The sequence below is a fragment of the Culicoides brevitarsis genome, chromosome 2, assembly GCF_036172545.1.
Source record: "Culicoides brevitarsis isolate CSIRO-B50_1 chromosome 2, AGI_CSIRO_Cbre_v1, whole genome shotgun sequence".
Taxonomy (NCBI): domain Eukaryota; kingdom Metazoa; phylum Arthropoda; class Insecta; order Diptera; family Ceratopogonidae; genus Culicoides; species Culicoides brevitarsis.
The window spans coordinates 35,754,797-35,779,642 of NC_087086.1; the positions used below are offsets into that span (position 1 = coordinate 35,754,797).

The following is a 24,846-nucleotide window of genomic DNA, read 5'->3' on the forward strand; positions in this document are numbered from 1 at the left end:
TAAATTTTTCATAACTTACCAGTCGTCTCAATTTCCTTTTTAAATCCTTTAACGCCTCATTCAAACATCATCATTCAAAAAACTGTTATACTTTTACTGTTATTTCATACAAAAGCTCAACAAATGCCTTTAATAAATAAACCAAATACACTCTTTTGATACCATTGCCTTACCACAACACACACGCACTTTTGCTCCATCATCAACACGAAAACGACAACACGACAAACTCGACAAGAGAGAGGACCTACACACACGCCACACATCCGCCGTACAAGCAAATCAATAATTATTGAAGCTACAAAGATTCCCAGGGAAACGCAAGCGCTCTATTTGTCACTCGGATCCCGACATCCCTTTTCGCCATTCACCCCAGCCATAAATGCCATCTCTTTCCTGCCGCACCGTAAACAACGTGCCGTCTCCATTCGCAACATGTTATGACGTCAAGTGTCGCGCGCGAGAGCGAAAATTTAGTGACCTAAGCAAGAAAACTCGAATTTAGTCGCGCTCAGTCACTCTCGTGTGCTACAACTTTAGCGAGTAAGAAATTCACCAACAAAAAATCATAAAAAAAAGATAAATATTTGTTTTTGTATTTGCAATAAAATTAAAAAAAAAAATAAAAATCGCCATAAAATCGCGAAAAGTTAAATCACACATCATAAAAAAAAATTGTAAGTTTGTGATAAAATTTTTGAACTGCAAAAAAAAAAATAAACAGTGCAAGTAAAAAAAGGAGCAAATTTTGCACGTACACACGTAGCTCTGTACTGTACGTGTATGAGGAGTATACAATTAATTATTGACATCGATATAAAAAATTCGTGCGAGAGCGTGTGTGTTGCGAATTGTGAGCGAACGACGGACGAGAGAAAAGCTAAAATCCTTGCACAATAAATATTTTATATGTATAAAAAAAACAAAAGTTCTATTGTTGTTCTACTTTGCTTTGCGCAAACTCTGAAAAATTTTCACAGATTTCAATGTATTTTGAGTTAGGTGTCCCACCCAAAGATACAGTCTGACATAAAAATTTGTTAGCTCCTGCCATAACTTTTAAAATTGCTCAAACTAACACAAAAAATGATATAATAAGAAAGAAATAACGTTTAGAAAATAGTAAGAAACATTAAAAAATAATTAATTAAAATTAAAAAAAAAATAAAAAAAAAATTAGTGAAAAAAAATTCTAAAAAAAAATTTCATAAATTTTTAGGTGCACAATGGCCAAATATTAGAACGCACATCGATCCATCATCATTAAAAAAAATTGTGTTTTAAAAAAAAAATTAAATTAGAAAATAGTCTCATGTGAAAGAAGAAAGGAAAAAAAAGAAGCTCGTGAAAAATCTGCCTCATAAAATATGAGATCATTACTTTCTTCTTGTGTGACGACGACGACGAGGTGCGAGGACGAGCGACGAGCAATGAACATTCCTGTAGCAACTAGAGACTCTACAAAAGTTCTGCGGTGAGATGTGCAACGTCGTCAAGTATTTCGGGTGACGAGCAGAAATTCAGTAGCAGCAGCCGAAGCAGAGAGCAGCAAAAAAAAAAGAATAAAATCCCAAAAAAATCAATTTAGTGGCTATGTCTATTACAGATACAGAGATACTAACGCGAGTTCCTTTAGGAACGTTATTTTTAACTATTAATTTAGCACTATTTTTACCGCATATATCAAATAGTCCACCATATGCCAATGCGGGATCTGGGTGAGTTGCGATCAATATTTTTATTTTTTTTTTTTGCTTGAAAAAATGCATTTTTTTCGTTTTTTTTTAATTTTTCTTTGTGAAAAAACGAAAAAAAAATCCTATAAAAATAAATCAGATTTAAATTCAGATTAACACTGATTAACTTTCGTCTTGATGTCGTGAATAATATGCAAACTCACGAACAACAGTACCATACACACACGAAACACAAAGAAACATACGAAACGAGAGATTGTTATCTGAAAAATACGTTTTTTTTTTCTTATTTACACAAAAAGGGTTTTTCGTACATTTTATTATTTATTTTGTTTTCTTAATAATAATAAAATAATACGAAAAAAAAAAATTTCTTGTGTTACAACAAGTCTTCATGCGCACGGCGGCGCCATCTTTCGAAACATGTAACGACGAAAAAAAAACATGCACTAACGAAATTCCGAGTAAGGAGCGCAAAAATTACCATAAAAAGGAAGAAGAAAGACCGAACAGGGAAAAAAATAGTGTTACGGGTCATTTAGGAACACGAGAGAAATGTGACTTGTGAAAAATGACATGAACCTCGACATGAACAAAGAAATAATGTACATTTATATTTTGAATTAGCGAATGAATTTTTTTGTTGTATTTTTTTTTTTTTTTTGTTATAGAAAAATGTTTTTTTTTTCAATAAAAATATTATAAAAAAAAAAAAATATTTAAAAAAAAAATTAATTAAAAATTTTATAAAAGAATATTTTAATAATTATATTCTATTTTATATTAATTTTAAACAATTTTTTTTATTAAATAATAATTAAATTTTAATTTAAATTAATATTTTTTTTTATTTATATTAATATTCATATTATTCGTCTTCGAATAATAATTTATTTTAAAAAATTTAATTCATTTTTATTTTTTTATATTTTTTTAAAATTTTTTTAATCAAACAAAATTATTTAATTAATTAAATTAATAATATTAATAATTATTTTATTTTATTTTATAACATATTATTTTAAATTAATAAAAAAATATAAAATAATTTTTTAAAAATTAATTAAATGATTAAATTAATAATTAAATAAATACTAAATAACTGAATTTAAAAAAATATATTTATTTTTAAAAATTTAACTTTTTTATAATTTTTTTTTTTTAATAATTTAAAATAATTAATAATTAATAATTAATAAAATTAAAAATATTAATAATTTAATTTATTATTAATAATATTCTTTTTTTATATATATTTTTTAAAAATAATTATTTAAATATTTTTATATTTTATTTTTTTTTTAATAATAAAATTAATGCAAAAAAAAAATTAAAAAGCAAATCATACCTAAATAAAAATACAGTTAAAAAAATATAATTAATTATTTTTTATTTTTTTTTTATTTAATTATATTTTATTTATTTTATTTGTTATAATTATAAATATTTATTTTTTGAAAATATTAAAATATCAATCATAAATAGTCAAATATCTTTATTTTATATGAAAAATTAGAATTTTATGATACTTTAAAGTTATTATTATCCTAATTTTAATTTTTCTTTAATGTAATTGTTAAAAAAAATGTTTTTCTTTAAAAAATACTTTTATTGTATAACATATATTTTTACAAATATAACAAATTTTTGAAGTTTTAAGGATATAATATAACATCTAAAACTGACCAAAACCAATTTAGCATTCTAACATATACAACATAAAAAAAGGTTTACGAGTCATTAAATAATAAATTCTTTGGTGTTTTGTGTCAAAAAAAAAATCATATACAAAAAGATCCAAACTTAAATTATGTATAATGTTTAATTTTTTTTTTCAAGCAAAATTCAAGCAAACAATCCTTAAAACATATATGATGCGAAAAAAAACAAGTAAATCTAACCCAATTTCTCTCGTAATTTCTCTTTAACAGTCCCGGTGGAAGCTACCTAGGTGATGTTAATATATCTGCAATATTAGATTCTTTTAGTGTAAGCTATGATAAAAGAGTAAGGCCGAACTACGGAGGTAAGAATTTTATTTTTTTCATACGAATTCTTTTCATTTTTATATTATTATATATATAACATAACATAACTCGATAACAATGGAAAAAGCGACGAACAAAAAAAATAAGAATAGAGAATAATACGAAAAATCATCCATTTCTTAAACATTCATTGCAAAAAAAATTTTTTTTTTTTTAGTTTTCAAATATCAATCATATATCGTATATATTATATATTTATATACAAACAACAAAAATATGTGAAGAAAAATGCTAAAATTATATTATAATATACATAAATATGTACTACGAATACAACTTGATCAGCAGCATTCTTACTCGCAGCTACAACTCTCTCTCTCTCGCTAAACAACAAAGTAATAACATAACGTAAAGAGCATGCGCAACTTTTTTTGTAGAAGAGACTTGTCATAAATTTGAACAAACGCAGCAAATCTAATAATAATAATATAAATAAAGTATATTTTATTAATAAGATTTTTTTTCCTCTTTACAAACATTACTTTAATACATTCATATAACATATATATTTATATATATATATAAATATATAATATATATTATTATACAACATATATGAATGTAAACAAGTAACGCAAATCTAATTTGGCTTTTAATTATTAAAAAAAAGTTACTTTTTTTTAACGAGAGTTTGTATACTTTATAATATAAAAAATAAACAAACATCAACTTTTTTCGCAACATATACTTTTTTATACATAAAATTTTATATATTAATTAATAATTAAGAAATTTGATTAAAAAAGAAAATTTTTCGAAGGAGGAAATTTTTTAATTATCTTGCTGTAGTTGTGTAACGCTAAAAATATACATGTAGGGCCTCATTTTATTAATTAATAAAAAAAAATAATTTTTAACTCAAGGACAAACAGGAACATGATAAAATTGTATCGGTAAAATTTGTAAACCAGACCCAGATGGTTGTATCCAGAATTTTACTGCAATACAATTAACTTTTAATTTTTTTTATAATATCGTGATCTTGAGTGTTCTGTTAATATTTTATTAATTAATTAATTTCTTGCTAGAAGAAATTTTACGTATTAATTTTTTTTTTCTTTTTTCTCTTCTCTATCTATAAATTTCTATCTTCATCATTTTCATGCCCTTTATTTTTCTGTTCTTTTCTCTCCATTTGTGTACTAAAATCATTTAAAAATATTCGTGTTCGTAAAAAATCGTAAAAAATATCAAATAAAAAAAAAATGGCTAAACAACTGGCGCATCTTACACACATTTTGCCACATAAAATATTTCAGGACCTGCGGTCGAAGTGGGAATCACGATGTATGTGCTGTCAATCAGTTCGCTGTCTGAAGTTAAAATGGTACAATTATTGACTATGTACCGTAGGCTTAGATAGTTTTTTATCTTAATTTTTTATTTTTTTTATTCTTTCTTCCTTCACGCCCTTTTTCTTCAACATTTTATGATTTTTACAAACTTATTATATATATTAATATATATTTATTAATTATTATTAGATTAATAAAACAAATATATATAATTAATAATAATAAATAATAAAAAGTACGCTACATATATCATTTAATAAAAAAAAATATTTTTTTTTTTTTTTTTAATATTTATCCTCAAATATAATCAAATATTAATATTTTCTCTCTTGTAATAAAATTTATTATTTTTTAATTATATCACAAGCGAAGTTAAACATAATATATATATTTATTATAATTATATAGAAATTCATGATTTATGATTTTTCTAAAAAAAAAATATTAAATATTGAAAAAAAAATAATATAAAGATCCACTTTATTTATTATTATAAATATTTATAAATAAATAAATAAAAAAAATCACTCGGAATATAAATACACAAAAAAATATATATTTAAAAAAAATTAAAAATATATAAAAAAAAGCAAAAATTGCCTTTTTACACTTTTTTAATCAATGACACACTAAATAACGTCATTTAAAGCCTTTGAAGGTTTTTTTAAAATAAAAAACTATATAAGAAAGCGACGATAAATGTATAAAAATTAGAGGAAAAATTTATTAAATCAATATGTGCTCGCAGCTCACCTATAACAATAAATTTTATGCTTTTAATTATTATTATAATGTTATATATTATACATGCATTGCACAGTAAACTGGGTCATTGAGTGTAAAAAAAAATTTTCATTGCCGAACGTGAACTAGAAAGAAAAATTATTATTATTATGTTGACAGCTAGTCACACACAACATATATAATACACACACTCAACATATATAAAAATGCAGTTTTTAACACTTTTTATACTAATTGGGTCGAATATTGTTTGTAAACTTTTTTGATCATCGAAATTGCCCTCTTTTGTATTTCAAGTGTTGAAAATCATGCCAAAGTATCAAAAATCGATCAAGACCTTTTTCGCCCTTTGTTCTTTGTTCATTGTCTGTTTTGTAAATTTTCTAAAAATAATAAAACATGATAAAATATAAATAATGAAACCAATTAGTTAGAGATTTTTTTTTAGTATAGTTGGGAGGATATTACCTTGAAATCCGTTTAACAACCTACATTTTTATTTGATTTATATTTTTAACGATATAACATACATATATGCCACTGAATATGCACTATGCAAAAAAAAAAAAATATTAGCGGAGGATAAGAATAAATGAAAAATTGTGTGGCAATGTGTAATAAAATTACAGCGCCAAGCCATACTTCTGTAGATTCATTGTAAAATTGTAACATATTTCGTTATTATTATATTTATATATATATTTTTTTGTACAAAAAGTATACCATATAACGTATACCTTTTAAAATAATTTTTTTCACACACTAAAATTAATTAAAAAAATAATAATTAATTTAGTTCGTCTAAAAAAAAATAATTTTTAATTTAAAAAAAAATATAATTTTATAAAATTATTATAATATAAGATTTTTAACACTTAATGGCGCGCACGATATAAAAAAACAGAAAAAAATAGTTTTTGCCACATTATCCACTAATTTCAGGACCTCCTGTGGGTGTGGGAGTCACAATGTACGTGCTATCGATCAGCTCACTGTCCGAAGTTCAAATGGTACAATAAATGACCTCGTACCTAAGTTTATACTTAAATTATATATATTACATGTGTATATTTATATATTGATATATTTGAACATATATATTGAACAACTTTCCAATATATATATTTTTTTTATAATTTTTCGGTTTGGACAATTTTTTTTTTGTTTTTTTAGTGGTTGACAGTAAATGTGTACTTGTATAACATTATGATTTATTTCCCCCTCTTTATACTATTTTTTGTGAGTTTTTTTTTTATTTTTATAAAATGTCATAAAAATTGGCATCCCAAAACGTAGTTACCATAAAAAAATTACTTTTAGATTTTTTTCTTTAAAAAAAAAATTTAAATTAAACAAAATTATATTAAAAAGGATGAAAATTACGAAAAAAAAATTAACTGATTATTATACAACACAAAAAAAAAATATGTTTATACACAAACACACGAAATGTTCTTTTATCTTCTACTATAATATATACATATTGTATAACATATATATTTAAAACTGCTTCCTTTATTGCACAATATAATCTTCAAAATGCATTAAGTTTTAAGAGAAAAATGTAACAATATGTTTCTCACCCCCTCCCCCTTCTTTCACCCTCCCCCTGTGATGGAAACACTTTTTTTCATCATACACTTTAAAAATTAACCATTTATGTGCACTTTAATAGTGCATCGCATGTATTTTAAAACAAGGAACAGTATAATAATAATTTTTAATAAAGGATCAAAAGTTCCTTTTTCAAATAGAAACTTTTCTATTTTTATCCAGAAAGCCCTTTTTCTACTTTTCTCTCACTTACACACTGTATGTTTCTATTATTTTAACTAAAAAAAAAATAATAATAATAATCATAACCTATATATTACGTTACTTTAATAATAATGAGTATTTATATATATATTAAGTATATAGAATTTGTGTGCCAAAGTGCATGCTGAGTTGTAGGCATATTCAATGCGCATTGATTTGGTTTTCAAAAAAAAAAAAGTTGAAAAAAAAATAAAATTCGTCGAAAATTACAAAATTATCTCCCTGTGTCATTAACAGAGTTCAAAATAATTTTTAAAAAAATTATTAAAAAAAAAAAAAATTATTTAATTTATTTATTTTTTTTTATTTATTTTTAATAATTACATTATAATTATAATTAAATTTTAAAAAAATAATTTTATTATTAAAATTAAATTAAAAAAATATTTAAAATTAATTAATTTATTAATATTTTATTAATAATATTAATTAATTATTTAATTTTTTTAAATAATTTTATTATTAACATAAATTTTATTATTTAAAAAAAATAATTAAAAAAATATTTTTAAAAAATTTAAGAATCATGAAAAATTCGGAAAATTTTGGGAAATTTTTCAATTATTTACAAATATTTAAAAAAAAAAATTATTTTTTTTTTATTTTTTTTTTTATTAATTTTATTATAATTATAATTAAATAATATATTTTTATTATTAAAAACTAATAAATAATATTTTTAAAAATTTTTTTTTTTAAATTTTAAAAAAAAAAATTAAAAAAATATAATTTTGAGCCCTGTTCAAGCTTTTTCATGTCCTGTTATTAAAAAAAAAATATTTTTCAGTTAAAAAGAAATTTTAGCTTTTCAGCGAGACAATCAAACGACAAACAAGAAAAAAATTGGAAACTATTCTCTAAAAACAAACAAATTATTATCATTATCGACGTTGTTGATCAAAATATGAATATTCCAGGTCCCCCTGTGGAGGTTGGTGTGACAATGTATGTTCTCAGTATCAGTTCAGTATCCGAAGTTTTAATGGTACATGCCACAAAAATGACTTTTTTATTATTATTATTATCATTATTATTATAAATTATAAATATTTTAATGACTGTTGTTTAAATTTAATACAAAAAAAAATGCTGTACAGATATTTGTTGAATCTACATCATTATTATATATATATAATTAATATACATATATGACAAAAAATTATTATTTTATTTGTTTTTGAATTAAAAAATACTAAAAAAAATAAATATTTTTGTTTTTTGGAGATAATAACTGAATGGTGACAAATGCTGTTTATAATCAGTTAACAAAAAAAAATTAATAACAAACTTTGTATAATTACACCAGATTTTACCAAAAGCTATATTTGCTTCTTTTATTTTTCATCTAGTTAAAAAAAATATTAAAAAAATACTTCTTTCTCATAATATAATCCAAATGTTGTTTAATTAATGTCGTTATGTGACTCATGTATAAAGTATATCTTAATAATATATATAACAATAAAATACAAAATAATACATATAATGTCAAGTAAATGTCAAATGTAACATGATGTGTTATTTTAATTTTATTATCTTTTAATTTCCTACGCAGTTTCATTCAAATTTTAATATAAATCACGGAGAAAAAAAAATTATATATATGAGAGAGCAATTCAAAAGATGAATCTGCTATTTTAGTTCAAATTGGATGTCATTTTTGTTTCTGTTGCAATTTTAATCCTTTTGTCAAAGTTTTTTTTTTATTTTATGTTTTTAAATTATTTTTGTGTGTGGGACAAACAATTTAATATAATAATAATCGTATGTATATGTAGTATTGTCATTATTTAAACTTTTCTGCTCTATCATTATATATTCCAAGGACGAAAACAACTTCCTTGCTTATTTATTAATTAATTCACAATTATATATGAAAACCAAATCAATACTCAACTTAATAATTGTCACAAATATAACGTGACCAATTATAATTATTATTATAAACAATAGCCTTGAACAATAACTTATAATATATAAATATAATGTTAAGTGTGACATATAAATAATAATTAATTTTTTTTATAAATGTTTATAATTTTTATTTCTAATTGTACATTATATTACATGTTTTTATCACGATCAGGCCAAAATTTTGTAAAATATATTTTATCTTTTTATTTTAAGTCCTCGTCTATTTATTTTATTATTTTTAATAAAATAATAATAATAATATATAATTTTTATTTATATTAATTAAGTATAATGTTATATTATTAAAAATAATATATATTAATAATTGTATAATATTTTAATTAATTAAATAATTAAAATTATATATAATTATTAATATTTATTATTTTTAATAATATAACATTATACTTAATTAATTAATAAAAAAAATTATATAATATAATTTTAATGTTTATATTTTTTTATTTATTAAAATTAAAATTATTAATATTTATAATTATATTAATAATTTTAATATTTAATATAATATAATATAATTAATAAAATTATATAAAAATATTATTATTTTTTAATAAAATAGTGAACGAATCTTGGAAAGATGTATATATTTTGTATATAAAAAAAAATATTTATTAAAATTTTTCCTATCCTTTCCTCGATTCCTTCCTATTTTTAGATCTCTCTGCCATAAAATAACACACTTTCTGTGTAAAAAACATAAAAACTCAAGAAACACTTACTTTTCTATCATAATATACTTCTCTTACGCACAACGAAGTGACAACCTTCGACGGACGAAGAGCTCTCAAATAAATGTGTAAAAAAATAATTATTTAAAAAATTGCTTTCATTTACAAATAAAACATGATACAAGGTGTAAATGTGAGCGAAAACTTGTAAATATATAAACTACTATCTATAACTTACAAAATAATGAGTTGCTTTATCACTCAAATTTTGCAGAAAAAAAAACTCAATTTAAACCAAAAAAAGACGAGGTTTGAAAAAAAAGTAATGAATAAACAAAAAAAAATATTGTGGATCAATTTTATATATATATTTTATCATTTCTTATGGATAAACATATATATTTATTATTTTGCATGCGACATTGCCGCTTCCCTGTATATTATATATAAATATAAATTCATCATTCGGAGCATGCTTATTTCGTCATTTACTCATTCAATTTGAGACGAAATGTACGTTTTTCATCCACTTTTTTTTTTTTGCTTGATGAAAACTGAATATTTTATTATGATGATCGAGATGAAAAGCGTTTCGTCAAAGGCATCCGGTTGACGATGTGTGAGCAAAATATGAAATAAGCATGACATCCTATAAATATTTAAGTAAAAAGTAGATGTTGCACCTTTGTATAGGTAACGCTGTTTATTTTCCCTTTTTTCACCTGAAAAGAAATTTTTTTTTATGTAAAAAGTATATTTATTATGTGTGTGTTTTTTCACAAATTAATGTGTATTTATTATTATAATTTATTTATTTTGATTATTTTTGTTGTTATTTATTATCATGTAAATAAATATATTAGATTGACAAGAAAAATGAAAAATTTATCACGAACCTTGATAAAATTTTCATTTTTATTGTTTTTTAAGAGACTCAGGAGCGTAATCATGAAGAAAATGTCACCGAATTTTTTTCAAGTAGTTTTTTTTAAAAATAAATAAATATAAATTACTTCATGAATACTCGATTGAGTTTAAAATCAATACAAAATAATAAAAAAAAATAATAAGATTTTTTTACAATAAATTTAAACAACTCATTTTTTAATATTTTGTATAGAATTTTTTATAAATTTTAATTAAAATTAATTTTTTTAGTAAAAATTTCGAATTAATTATTAATAATATTTTTTCTTTTGCCCCCGCTCGTTTAGGACTTTACGCTCGATTTCTACTTCCGTCAGTTCTGGACAGATCCGCGGTTAGCATTTAGAAAAAGGCCCGGCGTCGAAACGCTGTCTGTCGGTTCGGAGTTCATCAAGAACATCTGGGTGCCCGACACATTTTTCGTTAACGAAAAACAATCCTATTTTCACATAGCAACAACAAGTAATGAGTTCATTCGAATTCATCATTCAGGTTCAATAACAAGAAGTATTCGGTGAGTTGGTTTTTTTTCATTGAAATATTGAATTTTGTTGAGGAAAAATGAATTTTTTTCATTAATTTAAGGATTTTTTTTATTAAAAAAAATCAAAATGTGCATTGGGATGAACAAATTTTAGAGTTTCTAATGCACATTTTGATGATTCATGAAATTTTTTTCGAAAATAAGCAAATTTCACATTGGGGCGAGCACATTTTAAAATTCCCAATGCACATTTTTTGATTCAAGAAAAATTATTATTTGAAAATTTCTTTGGAAATATTCAAATTGTGCACTGGGATATTTATTTTTATCAATTAAAAGCTTCAAGAAGCAATTTTTATGAAGTTTAAGGACGAAAAAATTTCATCCCAGAGCATATTTGAATATTTCTCATTGAAAAATTTCCATTTTGCCCAATAAGAAGTTGTCAAAATTTGCAACTCGATATATCAAAAAATTGAGAAAATTGTCAAAATTTGTAATTGGGATTTAAAAAATTTGTAAATCCTCTAAATGTGCATTGGGATTTTATATTTTTTTAAACCAAATTGAATAAATTTTTATAATTTTCTTAAAAAATATAAATTCCCAATGCATATTTTGATATTTCACGTAAAATTGTTACTTGAATAGTTGAAAATTAGTTTCGATAAATTCAAACTTTGCATTGGGATTTTTATTTTTATCAATTAAAAGCTTTTAGAAGTAATTCTTATGAAGGTTAAGGATAAAAAATAAATATCTTATTTTTCAAATATTTTTCAAAGAAAATTTTCTATTTGCCCAATCAAAGTTTGTCAAAATTTGCATTGGGATTCTTTTTTTTACCAAAAAACTAAGAAAATCCCATTGCAAATTCTGAATAAAATTTTAAAAAATTTGAAAATCATCAAAATGTGCATTGGGATTTTATATTTTGTTAACGAAATTCAATATTTTTTTATAATTTCGTTAAAAAATATAAAATCCCAATGCACATTTTACTTTATTTAACCCAAAATTACAATTTAATAACAAATTTTTATATATTTTTTTATAGATTAACTATTACCGCTTCTTGCCCAATGAATTTACAATACTTTCCAATGGATCGGCAATTGTGTCACATAGAAATCGAAAGTTGTAAGTATTTCCTTTTCAATTTTTCTTAATCCTTCCTTAAAATTAATAAAATCGGAGTGAATCGTAGAATATGATTTCTCAGCAGATCAATGACAGAATATTCCTCTTTCTCTTTCTATCTAAAAAAAAGAAAACTAATTAACTTTTACTAAATAAATATTTAAACGAACCATATTGTATAGAAGAAAAACTTTTTTTTAAATTCAGTAAAGAAACGTAAAAAAAAAACGAAAAAGATGAAAGTTCATGAAAAATGCATACAACAAAGAGTTCTCAAACTATTTATTGATCTGTTACTTGACAACGTTCCAATTTATTCGAAAAAAACAAAATAACAAAAAAATGGAACTTAATTACCAAAACATCAGTAACACGTTAATGAATAATTAAACGGCCCCTGTTTGTCAAGAAAAATAAAAAAAAAATATTTTAATGATCACGCATATAATTATATAGTATCTTTTTGTTATATTTTTGATATATATTATATATAAATAGTTTAAGTTGATTACCAGTTAATTTTCGGTCGCCTTCTCTCCTACAGCAACCGCAGAAGGTTGACATACTTACTTACATGGCTAATCCAATACGTATTTAGTCTCAGTGTCACCCCCGTTTAATTGGGCGGAATTATTATTATTATACATATATTTATATATATTATACATAAATATATACAATCGCACATCAATTTGTTTGATTTCAAAAAAAAATTATACATGATTGTACTTGATTCTCCTCTAAAGTCTCTATTATTTTTATATATCATAACAAAATATACTCTGGATCGTTAGAAGAGTGTCCTTTACTTTTTAACTAAAAAATATTTAAAAAAATAAAAAAAAAAATCTCAAAAGAAATAAATCAATAAAATAAATATTAGAACACACAATTATGATTTTTTTTTATTTGTTTGTATATTAAATTTCAATTTCTTATTTTATCAGTTGAGTGATTGTAAACAAAAGTTTTTAATGATAATCGATCCCAATAATAATAATGCGTTTTATTTGTTTTTCAATATTTATTATATTTTGTTGTGTAAATAAATCTGTAATCATGTTCAAACACTTTTAACTATAATTATTAATTATTATATATTATTAATAACTGTTGACAAGACACTTTTATAATTATTTTTTATTTATTATTTATTTTTTGCTTCAATAAAATATTTTTATTTCCGCAAAAAATTTCTCGTGTATAAAAAAAATATTTTGAGTAATTTTATTTTTACAAAATAATTATATATAATTATTAATAATAATTATTTTTAATAATTTTAATATTAATAATTATTTTAAATTATTATTTATTATTAATAAATATATATAATTATAATAATTTGAAAATTATATAATTTTCCACGCTTTTTTTAAATTTTTAATTTAATAAAAAATTATTATTATAATAATTAAATAATAATTACCTAATAATTTATTATAATAAATTTATCATTATAATTTATTTAATAAATTTTTAAGAATTATATATATTATTATTTAATACAAAAAACTTGTAAAAACAACACAAACAATTTCAAAAACACATTTAAATTATTATTATTTTATTTTATTTTTTGTAAAATAAAAGCGGACACTATGTTTTTATTAAAAAAATAATAAAATTAATAAAAGAGCTTTTTTCTTTGATTTTTGTACCAGAAACCCACTCGTGCGTGTGTAAAAAAGCATTTGTAGTGCTTTCAAGCTTGCATAAAAAAACTTTTTTTTTTTCTTAAAACATAGTGTTTGTATATTTTTTTATAGTTTTACACTTTCAAGTAAAAAAACATCCATTTCTGGAAAAAATGGAGCAAAATAAGAAAAAGCTTTACATGAAAAGCACTCAACTTGACAGACATGATGATTCATGGTCTTCTTTTTACAAGTAATAGAAATTCGTGTTAATGTTCATGTCTCCCTTTATTCGTCTAAAAAAAATTATAATTACTATTAGTTTTGAATCATTCATTAAATCATAAAAAAAAATCCTTTTTTGCCCAAGTTCAAGTCCTCTTCCAACATGAAACAAAAAAAAATATCATCATATTCATTATCCTTTTATACTACATAAAAACAGTCACTTTTAATGCTTACATTATTATTTTTTCAAAAAAAATAAATTAAATTGGGTACCTTTTTTTAGTTAATTTTAGAAAAAAAAAAATCTTTTGTTTGAACATAATTTGACAACAAATATTAATAATAAAAAAAACTACAGTTGCTGTTTAATTATTTACAAAATAAAACCCTTTTTTACAAAAAAAAAAGAAACACAAGAAAAAACTTTTTTTAATATAAAATGAACAGGCTGTATCAAGTATCGGAGATCTCGTATCTGTGCACCGAACGTGACCTGACAAATTTCACAACATCTGCTTGACTTTGTTTATGAATTGTATTAATTATTATTATTATATATGGTGAAATGTTATTAAAAGGATTGATCAATATGATTATTATTATTAATTATTGGGTTTTGTAGTTTGTTAATAATATTTAAAAAAAAAAATAATTAAAATGAAATATTTTTTAAAAAATTAATAAAAAGTGGGTTTCTCTGGATTTTTGTTTCATTCACATAAATTAATTATTATAAATATATATAATTATATATATATTGTAACAAGGTATATATTATATTAACATGTTTCTGTTATAATTATTCCAAAATATATATTATACTTACTAACAAACTGTTGTGTGAATAAACCTTTTTTTCATAAATTTTACTTGCTTGTAAAAAAGCTTATAAAACGCTGAAAGCTAACATTTTCAAATTAAAAAAAATTGTAAAATATTATTATTATTTTTTATTTAAAAAAATATTTATTTATAAAAAAAGAGCTTTCCTTTTCTTTTATGACAAAAAAGCTTAAGCTCAAAAAAAAATAAAATAAAAAAATGCTTCTGCAAAAGCATTCATTATTAATATTTAGCTTGCATGCTCGTTTTTCATCGTTTTCACATCTTTGCATGTTTGGGGTGACGCCTGATATTTGTTATATTTTTTATTTATTTTTTTCATCACAAAAAATATTATTATTTTCATACACATATCATTTATAAGTTTTTTAATAAAAAAAAAATAACATTTCAAACAGGAGCGCTTTAATTAATTAAAATAATAAAATTAAAAAGTTTATCGGTCTACAAAATTAAAATTTAATATAACATTATTATATTAATAATAATTTATTAATTAATTAATAATAATAAAAAAACGTCATTTGTACATACATAAAAAAATAATTATATTAATGTTTTATAAATGTTCGAAAAAATGCATGATAAATTTTAATATTAAAAAAAATAATAATAAAAAAATCAACTTTACACAAAAATTTTAATTTAATTATATTTTTAATTATTAATTAAATATATTTTATTTAAATTATTAATAATAATTAAAAAAAAAATACAAAAATAATATAAAAACGTCACTATATAACATCTATTCTATTCTAATATAGTTAATATTCATGAACCTTACTCATCTAGCTATTAAAAATTATTATTAGAATACTTGTCATGTCATCTGCATCCATCATCATCATATATATTATCAAATTTTTATTTTTTAATTCAATCCTGGAATAAATCCACAAAAACTTTTTTATTTATTATTACTAACATTTTAACGATTATAATAAAAATTTAATTTTAATAACGTTTTAATATATAATATATATAAAAATATATATTTTAACGTTAGTCTTATGATAATAATTGAAAAGTGAGCTTTCATGTCTGTGTTAGGGCAAAAAAAATAAACTTTTTATTATTTTTAATTTAATTAATTTTTAAGTAATTAAAAAAATAAGTAAGGAATTTTTACAACAATAACAAAAAAAAAACAAACAAAAATATATAAAAAAATGTATTATTGTAATTTTAAAGTCGGTTACACAATGCGAGATATCCGGTACTTTTGGAGAGACGGCCTAAATAGTGTCGGAATGAGCAGCGAAGTAGAGCTTCCACAATTTCGAGTTTTGGGCCATAGACAGAGGGCGGCCGAAATTAGCTTAACAACAGGTACCCTACTAAATACACGTGCAATGGAAATTGATTTCTTTATTTCTAAATTTCATTTCCATTTGCATTTCTAAAATATATAGTGCTTTAAAAAAAAAACTACAAAAAAATGCACATATTATTATATTATATATATATAAATACACTATCTCTCTATCACTCTTTTTAAAACACTAACATACACAACATACACATGTTATTTAGTTATATGTTTAACTAAATAATAACTTTGTTAATAATTGACACTTTTCTTAAACTTATATACTTAAACGTACATGACCGTATTTTATTTTATTTATTTTTTTAAAAAATATGTGTTCTCGTCGCAAAAAAAAATATACAAGGCGAAAAAAATATATATATTCCCGAAAACTATATAAATATGTAACGAATAATTTTTTGTTGTGTGCAGCCATCATTCTTATTTATAATAATATTTCAAAAAAACGTACAAATCTGTCATATTTCTGCGGACAATCTTATATTTTTTTGTAAAAAAAAAACTAAAGATTCAAAACGGATTCTATTTTTTCACTTCTTATCTATATTTTTATATATTATAAATATATATTATATATATAAATATTCATTTTTCTCAATCTCAAACAATTAAATCAATTGTATAAAAAAAATATAAACACCATCATTCTAAAAAAAAAAATCGAAACTCGTAAACTCATAAACAGTCGGATACACAATGAGAGATATCCGATATAAATGGAATGAAGGTCCTAACTCCGTTGGAGTTTCTAGCGAAGTATCGTTGCCTCAATTTAAGGTTTTGGGACACCGACAAAGAGCAATGGAAATCAGTCTAACAACAGGTACCTGTAGACGGTTACCGATTTAATCTTTCATTATATATTTCTTATATTTTTTATTTTATTTTATTATATATTATATATTTATTTTTATAATATATATTATATATAAAACTTATATTTAATCTTAATAAAAAAAAATATTTAATCCCGTTTTTTTTTATTTTTTCATATTTTTTTTAATAGATATTTGTAGAACTTGAAATCTTTTTTCAACTCGCTTTATCATATATATTATAACTTTATTATAAAAAATTATTTATTTTTATAGATAAAAAATTGTTATAGAAAAAAAATGCATGATTCCCCCTTATTTCATTCATTAATATAATATTCAGAATCCGTTATTTTCCATTTTTATTACAAAATATATATATTTCATGTTGATGCTGATTTACATTTAGACCTTACGATGAAACTACACTTTTTTGACATTTTATTCTCTTATCGTCATGATAAATATGAATAAAATCTCTCTATCTCAGATATATGACACAAAAAAGTACAACAAAAAAAATTAATCATACAACAATTGCTTTTATTAATACTTTTTTTTTAATTATTCGTAGTCAGCTTGAATCCAACACACCTTTTCTGCTTTTCCATAATATTTTTAGATTTTTTTTTATTAATAATTAATTATACTTGAATGCTAGAATATTGCATAAAAAACATACACTAAAACATGAAAACTTTTTATACAAAAATAATAAAGTTATCTCATCATCTGTAGTGCCGCCTCCTGTATTTAGTAGCTAAAATAATAATAATTAATACTAAACTGATGATTTATACTTACGAGGACTTTGATTCCATGCGTATATATCTAAAACATTACACATATACATTAAAATTGTGTTTCGAAATAAAAAACAATAAAAATTGGTTATCGAAAAGCGTATTTACATTGTGAAAATTAATTTTAAAAAACCACGTGACCAATATTGTTAAATTTCTTAAAATTTATAAAGAAAACCACGTGACTTTTGGTAAAAAGGAACTCGTGATCATCTATAATTGATCACGTGGTTGCTTTTATTAATTTTTTCAAGAAAAGTCACGTGATTTCTTTATATGAAATTTTGCATGGTCACGTGGTTTTTTCAAATTTTCTATTTTCTACATGGATTTTTTTAAAAAATAATTTAGTTTAGCTTGGTTTGAATTAATTGAAATAAATTTAAGTAAACCACGTGACATTTTTAATATAAAAAAGTTAAAAATGGTCACGTGGTTTATTTTAAAAAAATTATTGTAAAAAATGTAAATGCGTTTTTAATTAAACAAAGGACAATAAATGTCTCAAACGATGATGATGACTTTTTTTTAGAAGTTTTAGCACCCCACAGCTTGTTTTCTTTCCATTTCACGGCACGAAAGTAAAAACTTCCTGTGACGTTTAAGATATGACAGTTAAACTTCTAGCATTTAAGAGAAAACACACGACAAAACATTTCACGCCACAACTTTTTGTTTTTTTTTCGTTTGTTTGATTTTTTGTTTTTTTATATATTCATATATTAAATTATATATATTATATATATATAAATATATTATTTTGTATTTGATAGTATTTTAAAGAAAAGTTTGTAAGTTTTTGTTTAAAGTTGATTAAAAACTATGTTTAAGTATAACTGCCGGTGGAAGCATGAATGACGTTTAGGAATACTTTGCAAATAAAAACAATTCAAAAAAATAATTAGGAAAATCCTGCGTAGTCAGTCGGAGGGCATGCATCGAGTAAAATCGAGGCATCCATGTTAGACTTCGTGTTGAGATGGAGCCCTCCGAGCAAAAACCCCCCTCACGAAATCCCTGCCCCCTCATACCAAAAAAAAATATTTCAGTTCTTCCAAAATGATTTCCACGATTTAAGGATGATTCAGTCCTTCAAACGCATAAAATACATTTTTCATTTTATTTTTAGCTGTTTTAATTAATTAATGACCTCGGGATCATTGTTTTTTGAAGTAAAAATCAGTTTTTATTAATTTTTTGATAATTAATGAAAAATAGTTTTAATTCATTCATTTTTGCATCCACTTGTAGGTTATTAATATTCATTGATAATGTTAGTAAAGGTTCAATTTTGAATGAAACATAGTTTGACTTTAAACAAAACTACTACTTTTTTCGATATAATTTCTGAAAAAAAAATTAATAATTATTTAACGAGAGATTTGGATCAATCGTACTTATACTCTGTCTCTGTAATCACTTTTTATAGGAAATTATTCACGTTTAGCCTGTGAAATTCAATTCGTTAGATCTATGGGATACTATTTGATCCAAATTTATATTCCTTCTGGACTGATTGTAATTATATCCTGGGTCTCATTTTGGTTGAACCGAAATGCCACTCCAGCTCGTGTAGCGTTAGGCGTAACTACTGTACTTACCATGACAACACTGATGTCTTCAACAAACGCCGCATTACCTAAAATATCATACGTCAAGTCAATTGACGTTTATCTAGGAACGTGTTTCGTGATGGTGTTTGCCAGTTTATTAGGTATTGTTTCTTCTTCTTTTTTGGCTTTTCGGTGTTTTTTTTTGTTTTCGTTTCGTTCATTTTTTGGTTATGTTCCGCCATCTTTGTTTTCAAAACTGATCTCTCTACCGTTTTCCGCAGAATACGCGACTGTCGGTTACATGGCGAAGCGGATACAGATGCGCAAACAGCGCTTCATGGCGATCCAAAAGATCGCCGAACAGAAGAAACTGCAAGCCGAGGGGAATCAACAAGCGGTTGTGAACCAATCGGGACCCGGAAGCGTTGTGAGCGGCAACGTGGGACGGCAGCGTGATGATGTGCGCGATGGCAGCGAACATAGCCACGTGCACGGACACGGACATAGTCACGGGCATCCGCATGGCCCGAAACAGCAAATGGGCAATCGGCAGGGACAGGGCGGCATGCCGATGCAACAAAATGTAGGTTCACGAGGTTGTTCATTAGTAGGTCCATTATTCCAAGAAGTGCGATTCAAAGTACACGATCCTAAGGCACACAGCAAGGGGGGTACGTTAGAGAATACAATTAATGGGGGGCGTGCAGGGCAAGGAGCTCCGCCCCCGCCTGAGCCTCCGCCAGATGCCGAAGCGCCGCCAACGCATTTGATACATCCAGGAAAGGTTCGTATTCTTTTTTTTGTTAAATTTCTTCTTCTTCTTTCTCTTAAAAACTAAAAAAAAAATAATCTGCTGCAGGACAAAATGGCGCATGAGCTTTTTATGCTTTTTATACTTCCCATATATAAGCAAATCGTCATTTTTTCATATTTTTTAAATTGAAATTAGAGAAACCGAGTGAAAAAAATCCAATTATAGTTTTGTCCATGTTTTGTTGGTAAATGTTTTCTTGTGATATTTTTTATTTTATTTTCGTCTGTTAGTTGTCGTAGGTGTTTTATTGGAAATTACCGAAGAATTCCTTAAAATAAAAAAAAATATAGAGAAATAGAATTTTTATATTTTTTTAAAAATATTTTTAAATTTTAGTCAGAAACGCTTATATATATCATTGAAAAAAAAAATAATATTATTAAAAATTACAAAATTAGTATAAATATTTAGATTTGATTAATATAAAAATCAAACGATCATATTCTTAAAATTTTTTAAATTAAAAAAAAATAATTTAAATTTTAAAGAAAATAAGCTATTATTATAATATTATATAAATATTATAACATTATTAATTTTATATAATATATATTATATAATATATTAAATATATTATATTATTTATAAATATTATATAATCTCTATTACAAATTGCTTTATTACCATTATTACATAATTATATATTAATAATTAATTTTTTATATAATATAAAAAAATAATAATATTACTATAATATTTAATAAAAAAAATATAAGAATGCATGAAAAAAAATATAATATAAATAATGTGTGTAAAAAAATATATATGTAAATTAATGATATATGATTAAAAATAATTTTACACTTTTAACACATTTTTTAAGTTAAAATTTTAAAATAAAAAAAAATTGAAAAAAAAATAAATATTTAAAATATATATGATCGACAATGAATTTTTATTTTAACACAAATCTAAATTTTTAAACATTATTATTTTAATTTTTTTCATAACATTAACACAATCATATATAGAATAAAAAAAAATCATGAAGGTTAAAAAAATCGCTAAACAAGAACAAAAAAATTGCAGCCTATTATTAGCCAGAAAACAGACAAACAAACAAACGCACTTCATCCAGTAGCACAACTTTTAATCGTATTTTACCAAAAATTGATATCCAGAAAGTTGCGCTAGCCGGATGCCCCCAAAAAATATAAACTTTCGGTCAGATGCATATTCCGTTGTTTAACTTCTCAGGAAGAAAATGTTTCGAAAGTTAAACATATTCGGCGATTATATGCACATGTCCGTTAAAGTATATAATAAACTATTATATATATATATTATATACATAGTATATATGAAATTAATATATAGTTAGTGATAGATGGCACACAAAAATTATTTTTGCATTACGCGCCATTTTGTTCTGCAAAACACGGCAGAAATATGGGTGGTTTCCAAAAAATGAAAAATATATAATTTTGTGTTACTTACACAGGATATCAATAAACTTCTTGGCATTACACCATCAGATATTGATAAGTATTCTCGCATAGTATTTCCCGTGTGTTTCGTTTGCTTCAACCTTATGTACTGGATCATATATCTGCATGTGAGTGACGTTGTAGCAGATGATCTGGTCTTGTTGGGCGAAGAAAAGTAAACTTAAAGCAAAACAAATGAACTAATAATATAATTAATTATAAAAAAAATAATTAAAATTAATAAAAATTAAAAAAATAGCAAGAAACGTAGAAAAAACACACATTTTTTCGGCAACATATATTTAGTATTATTATATTTGATATAAACATTTATGATAATAATTATAAAAAAATCGTTGTAAATATACAGTTAATAACATTTTGAATATAGAAAAAAATATTTAATACATGCACGAAAAAAAAACAATACGTTCCACAAATAAAAAAAAATATATCATAAAAAATATTATAATTGCGTTAACTTTTCGCATTAATTTTTTTATAAATTTTAATTTAATTAAAAATATAAAATTTATAATGTGGCTGATAATTTTTCCTGCGAAGTTATTTAATATTACGAAAAAAAACAACTTCCGGCTGGATTGCCAAAATTCGTTTTTAAGTAACATTTATATATAATATCGAATCTCTTTGCACAACATATATAAAACAAACAACTTATAACATATAGAAATGAATTTAAAAAAAAATAACAAACGGTTTGAGTGCTATGTTTAAAATTAGCATTAAAAATAATAATTAAACTTACAAAAAAAAAATAATCAAAGGAATGAGGAGTAAATTATAATTTTAATTAAAAAAAAAATTAAATAAAAATTTTGCTTTGTTGCTTCTATTGCAGCTGTATTGACAAACAATAGTTTGACGATCAACGACCACAAAGATAAATAATATTATATAGTTTATACCTTCGGGCTTCCACATCAAAAGAATATGATAATATTTGTACAATTTGCAATGCAAGTAGATGTGTTTTTTTATTTTAATAATTTTTTTTAAAATAATTATTAATTTTTTCATTATATATAATAATATACATTTTTTAATTATTTTAATATAATATTTTAGAATTTTTTTAATAATTTTAAATTTTTAAGTAATAAATAGTTTTTCATTACTTTGATCGTCATTATAATATACATACATAACATATATATTATAAAAATATATTTTTTCAACACAAACCCTTAAAAGGCGAGGGCTGATGATTTTACATACATAACCTATATAAATATATATAATGAAAAAAATATCTGTTTTGTACCGTTTTTAGATGTTTTTATGTTCTTTGTTCTTTCATTCGTAAAAGTAAATCTAAAAATATATAATTTAATAAAAAAAAAAAAAATAATAATAAAAAATCGGTTTCGCGCCATTTTGTCCTTCTGGTTCTGTTTCTGTTTTTCAAACAAAAAAAAATTCTTTAATAAATAAATTTTGCAGGATATCAATAAAATTCTTGGCATTACCGCATCCGATATCGATAAGTATTCTCGCATAGTATTTCCCGTGTGTTTCGTTTGCTTCAACCTTATGTACTGGATCATATATCTGCACGTGAGTGATGTTGTCGCTGATGATCTGGTCTTGTTGGGCGAAGAAAAGTAAACAGAAACATTATTAAACAATGATATTAAAGTAAAAATAATAATAATAAAAAATAGTATTAAACGTATATAAATATTAAACCAAAAAAAAAAATTAATTTTTTGTTAAAAACACACAAAAACACGCGTTTTAACAATGCACCCGGTTTCTATACGTCTAAAAACACGTAGAAGAAATTTTTTTTCGAAAATTATTATTTTTATTTTTTACCAAAAAAAAATACAACAACAAAAATAAATAAGAAGCCGTGTGTCAAACATTAATGTAATAATTATGTACGTAAAATTTTATATACAACAACAAAAAAAAAAATATAATTTTTAACAAAAATTGTCTGAGAATTGTCTACCCTTACTCTCCATGGATTGTCAGATCTTTTTGTCGCCGCCACGCCGAATCACACCTCGTCTAACAGGGTTTTTATATATTTTATTTATTATTTTTATTAAAATATAACATTTATTATTATTAATTTAGTATAGATAAAGAAAAACTGCGAAAATGTCAATTTTAAAATTTGTTCCGGAATGCATACAAAAACGCTTCATTTATGAATTTCAAATATTTCCTGGATTTGGATTGCTACAAAAAAATAATAATAAAAGAACAAGTAATTTATATTAGGGACTACCAACGAAGATCTTCAAAAATTACATCAACAACATTATTATATATAATTTATAAAATGTATGATTATTTTTTTTATTAAATTTTAATTAAAATTTTTTAATTAATTAATAATAATAAAAATAATTATTATATATTTATATTATTATTAAATATATAATTATTTTTTTTATTATATTTTAATTAAAATTAAAAAATTAATTAAAATTATAAAAAAATCATATATTTAAATAATTTATAAATATATGATTATTTTTTTTTATTAAAATTTAATTAAAATTTAAAAATTAATTAAAACATTAAAAAAATTATTATAAATTTATATTATTATTATTATTATTAAGTATATGAATAATAATTTTTTTAATAAATTTTAATTAA

The 24,846-nt window shown here is 22.6% G+C and overlaps 1 protein-coding gene across 5 annotated transcripts; it reads left to right on the plus strand.

Moving 5' to 3' along the window:
- Nucleotides 1-521: 521 nt before the first annotated feature.
- Nucleotides 522-24,463, plus strand: LOC134832715 (gamma-aminobutyric acid receptor subunit beta). Of its 5 annotated transcripts, none has more exons than XM_063846836.1 (10): nucleotides 522-677; nucleotides 1,220-1,718; nucleotides 3,629-3,723; nucleotides 5,005-5,072; nucleotides 11,420-11,646; nucleotides 12,674-12,756; nucleotides 17,483-17,620; nucleotides 19,845-20,129; nucleotides 20,250-20,752; nucleotides 22,224-22,497. In XM_063846836.1, exons 2-10 carry the CDS (start codon nucleotides 1,594-1,596, stop codon nucleotides 22,386-22,388), a joined length of 1,689 nt encoding a protein of 562 aa, XP_063702906.1. In that variant the 5' UTR covers nucleotides 522-677; nucleotides 1,220-1,593; the 3' UTR covers nucleotides 22,389-22,497. The 5 variants fall into 5 exon arrangements, with proteins under 5 accessions (XP_063702906.1, XP_063702909.1, XP_063702905.1 ...); XM_063846839.1 differs by lacking the exons at nucleotides 522-677; nucleotides 22,224-22,497 and adding exons at nucleotides 1,019-1,122; nucleotides 23,674-24,463; XM_063846835.1 differs by lacking the exon at nucleotides 522-677 and adding an exon at nucleotides 1,019-1,122.
- Nucleotides 24,464-24,846: the final 383 nt, after the last annotated feature.

What these genes read in the sequence shown, in the direction of transcription:
- LOC134832715 (XM_063846836.1), top strand. Translation starts at nt 1,594, where the DNA reads ATGTCTATTACAGATACAGAGATACTAACGCGAGTTCCTTTAGGAACG. An exon ending in TATGCCAATGCGGGATCTGG is followed by an intron (nt 1,719 to 3,628) that starts GTGAGTTGCGAT and finishes TCTCTTTAACAG; the next exon opens with TCCCGGTGGAAGCTACCTAG. An exon ending in CGCTGTCTGAAGTTAAAATG is followed by an intron (nt 5,073 to 11,419) that starts GTACAATTATTG and finishes CCGCTCGTTTAG; the next exon opens with GACTTTACGCTCGATTTCTA.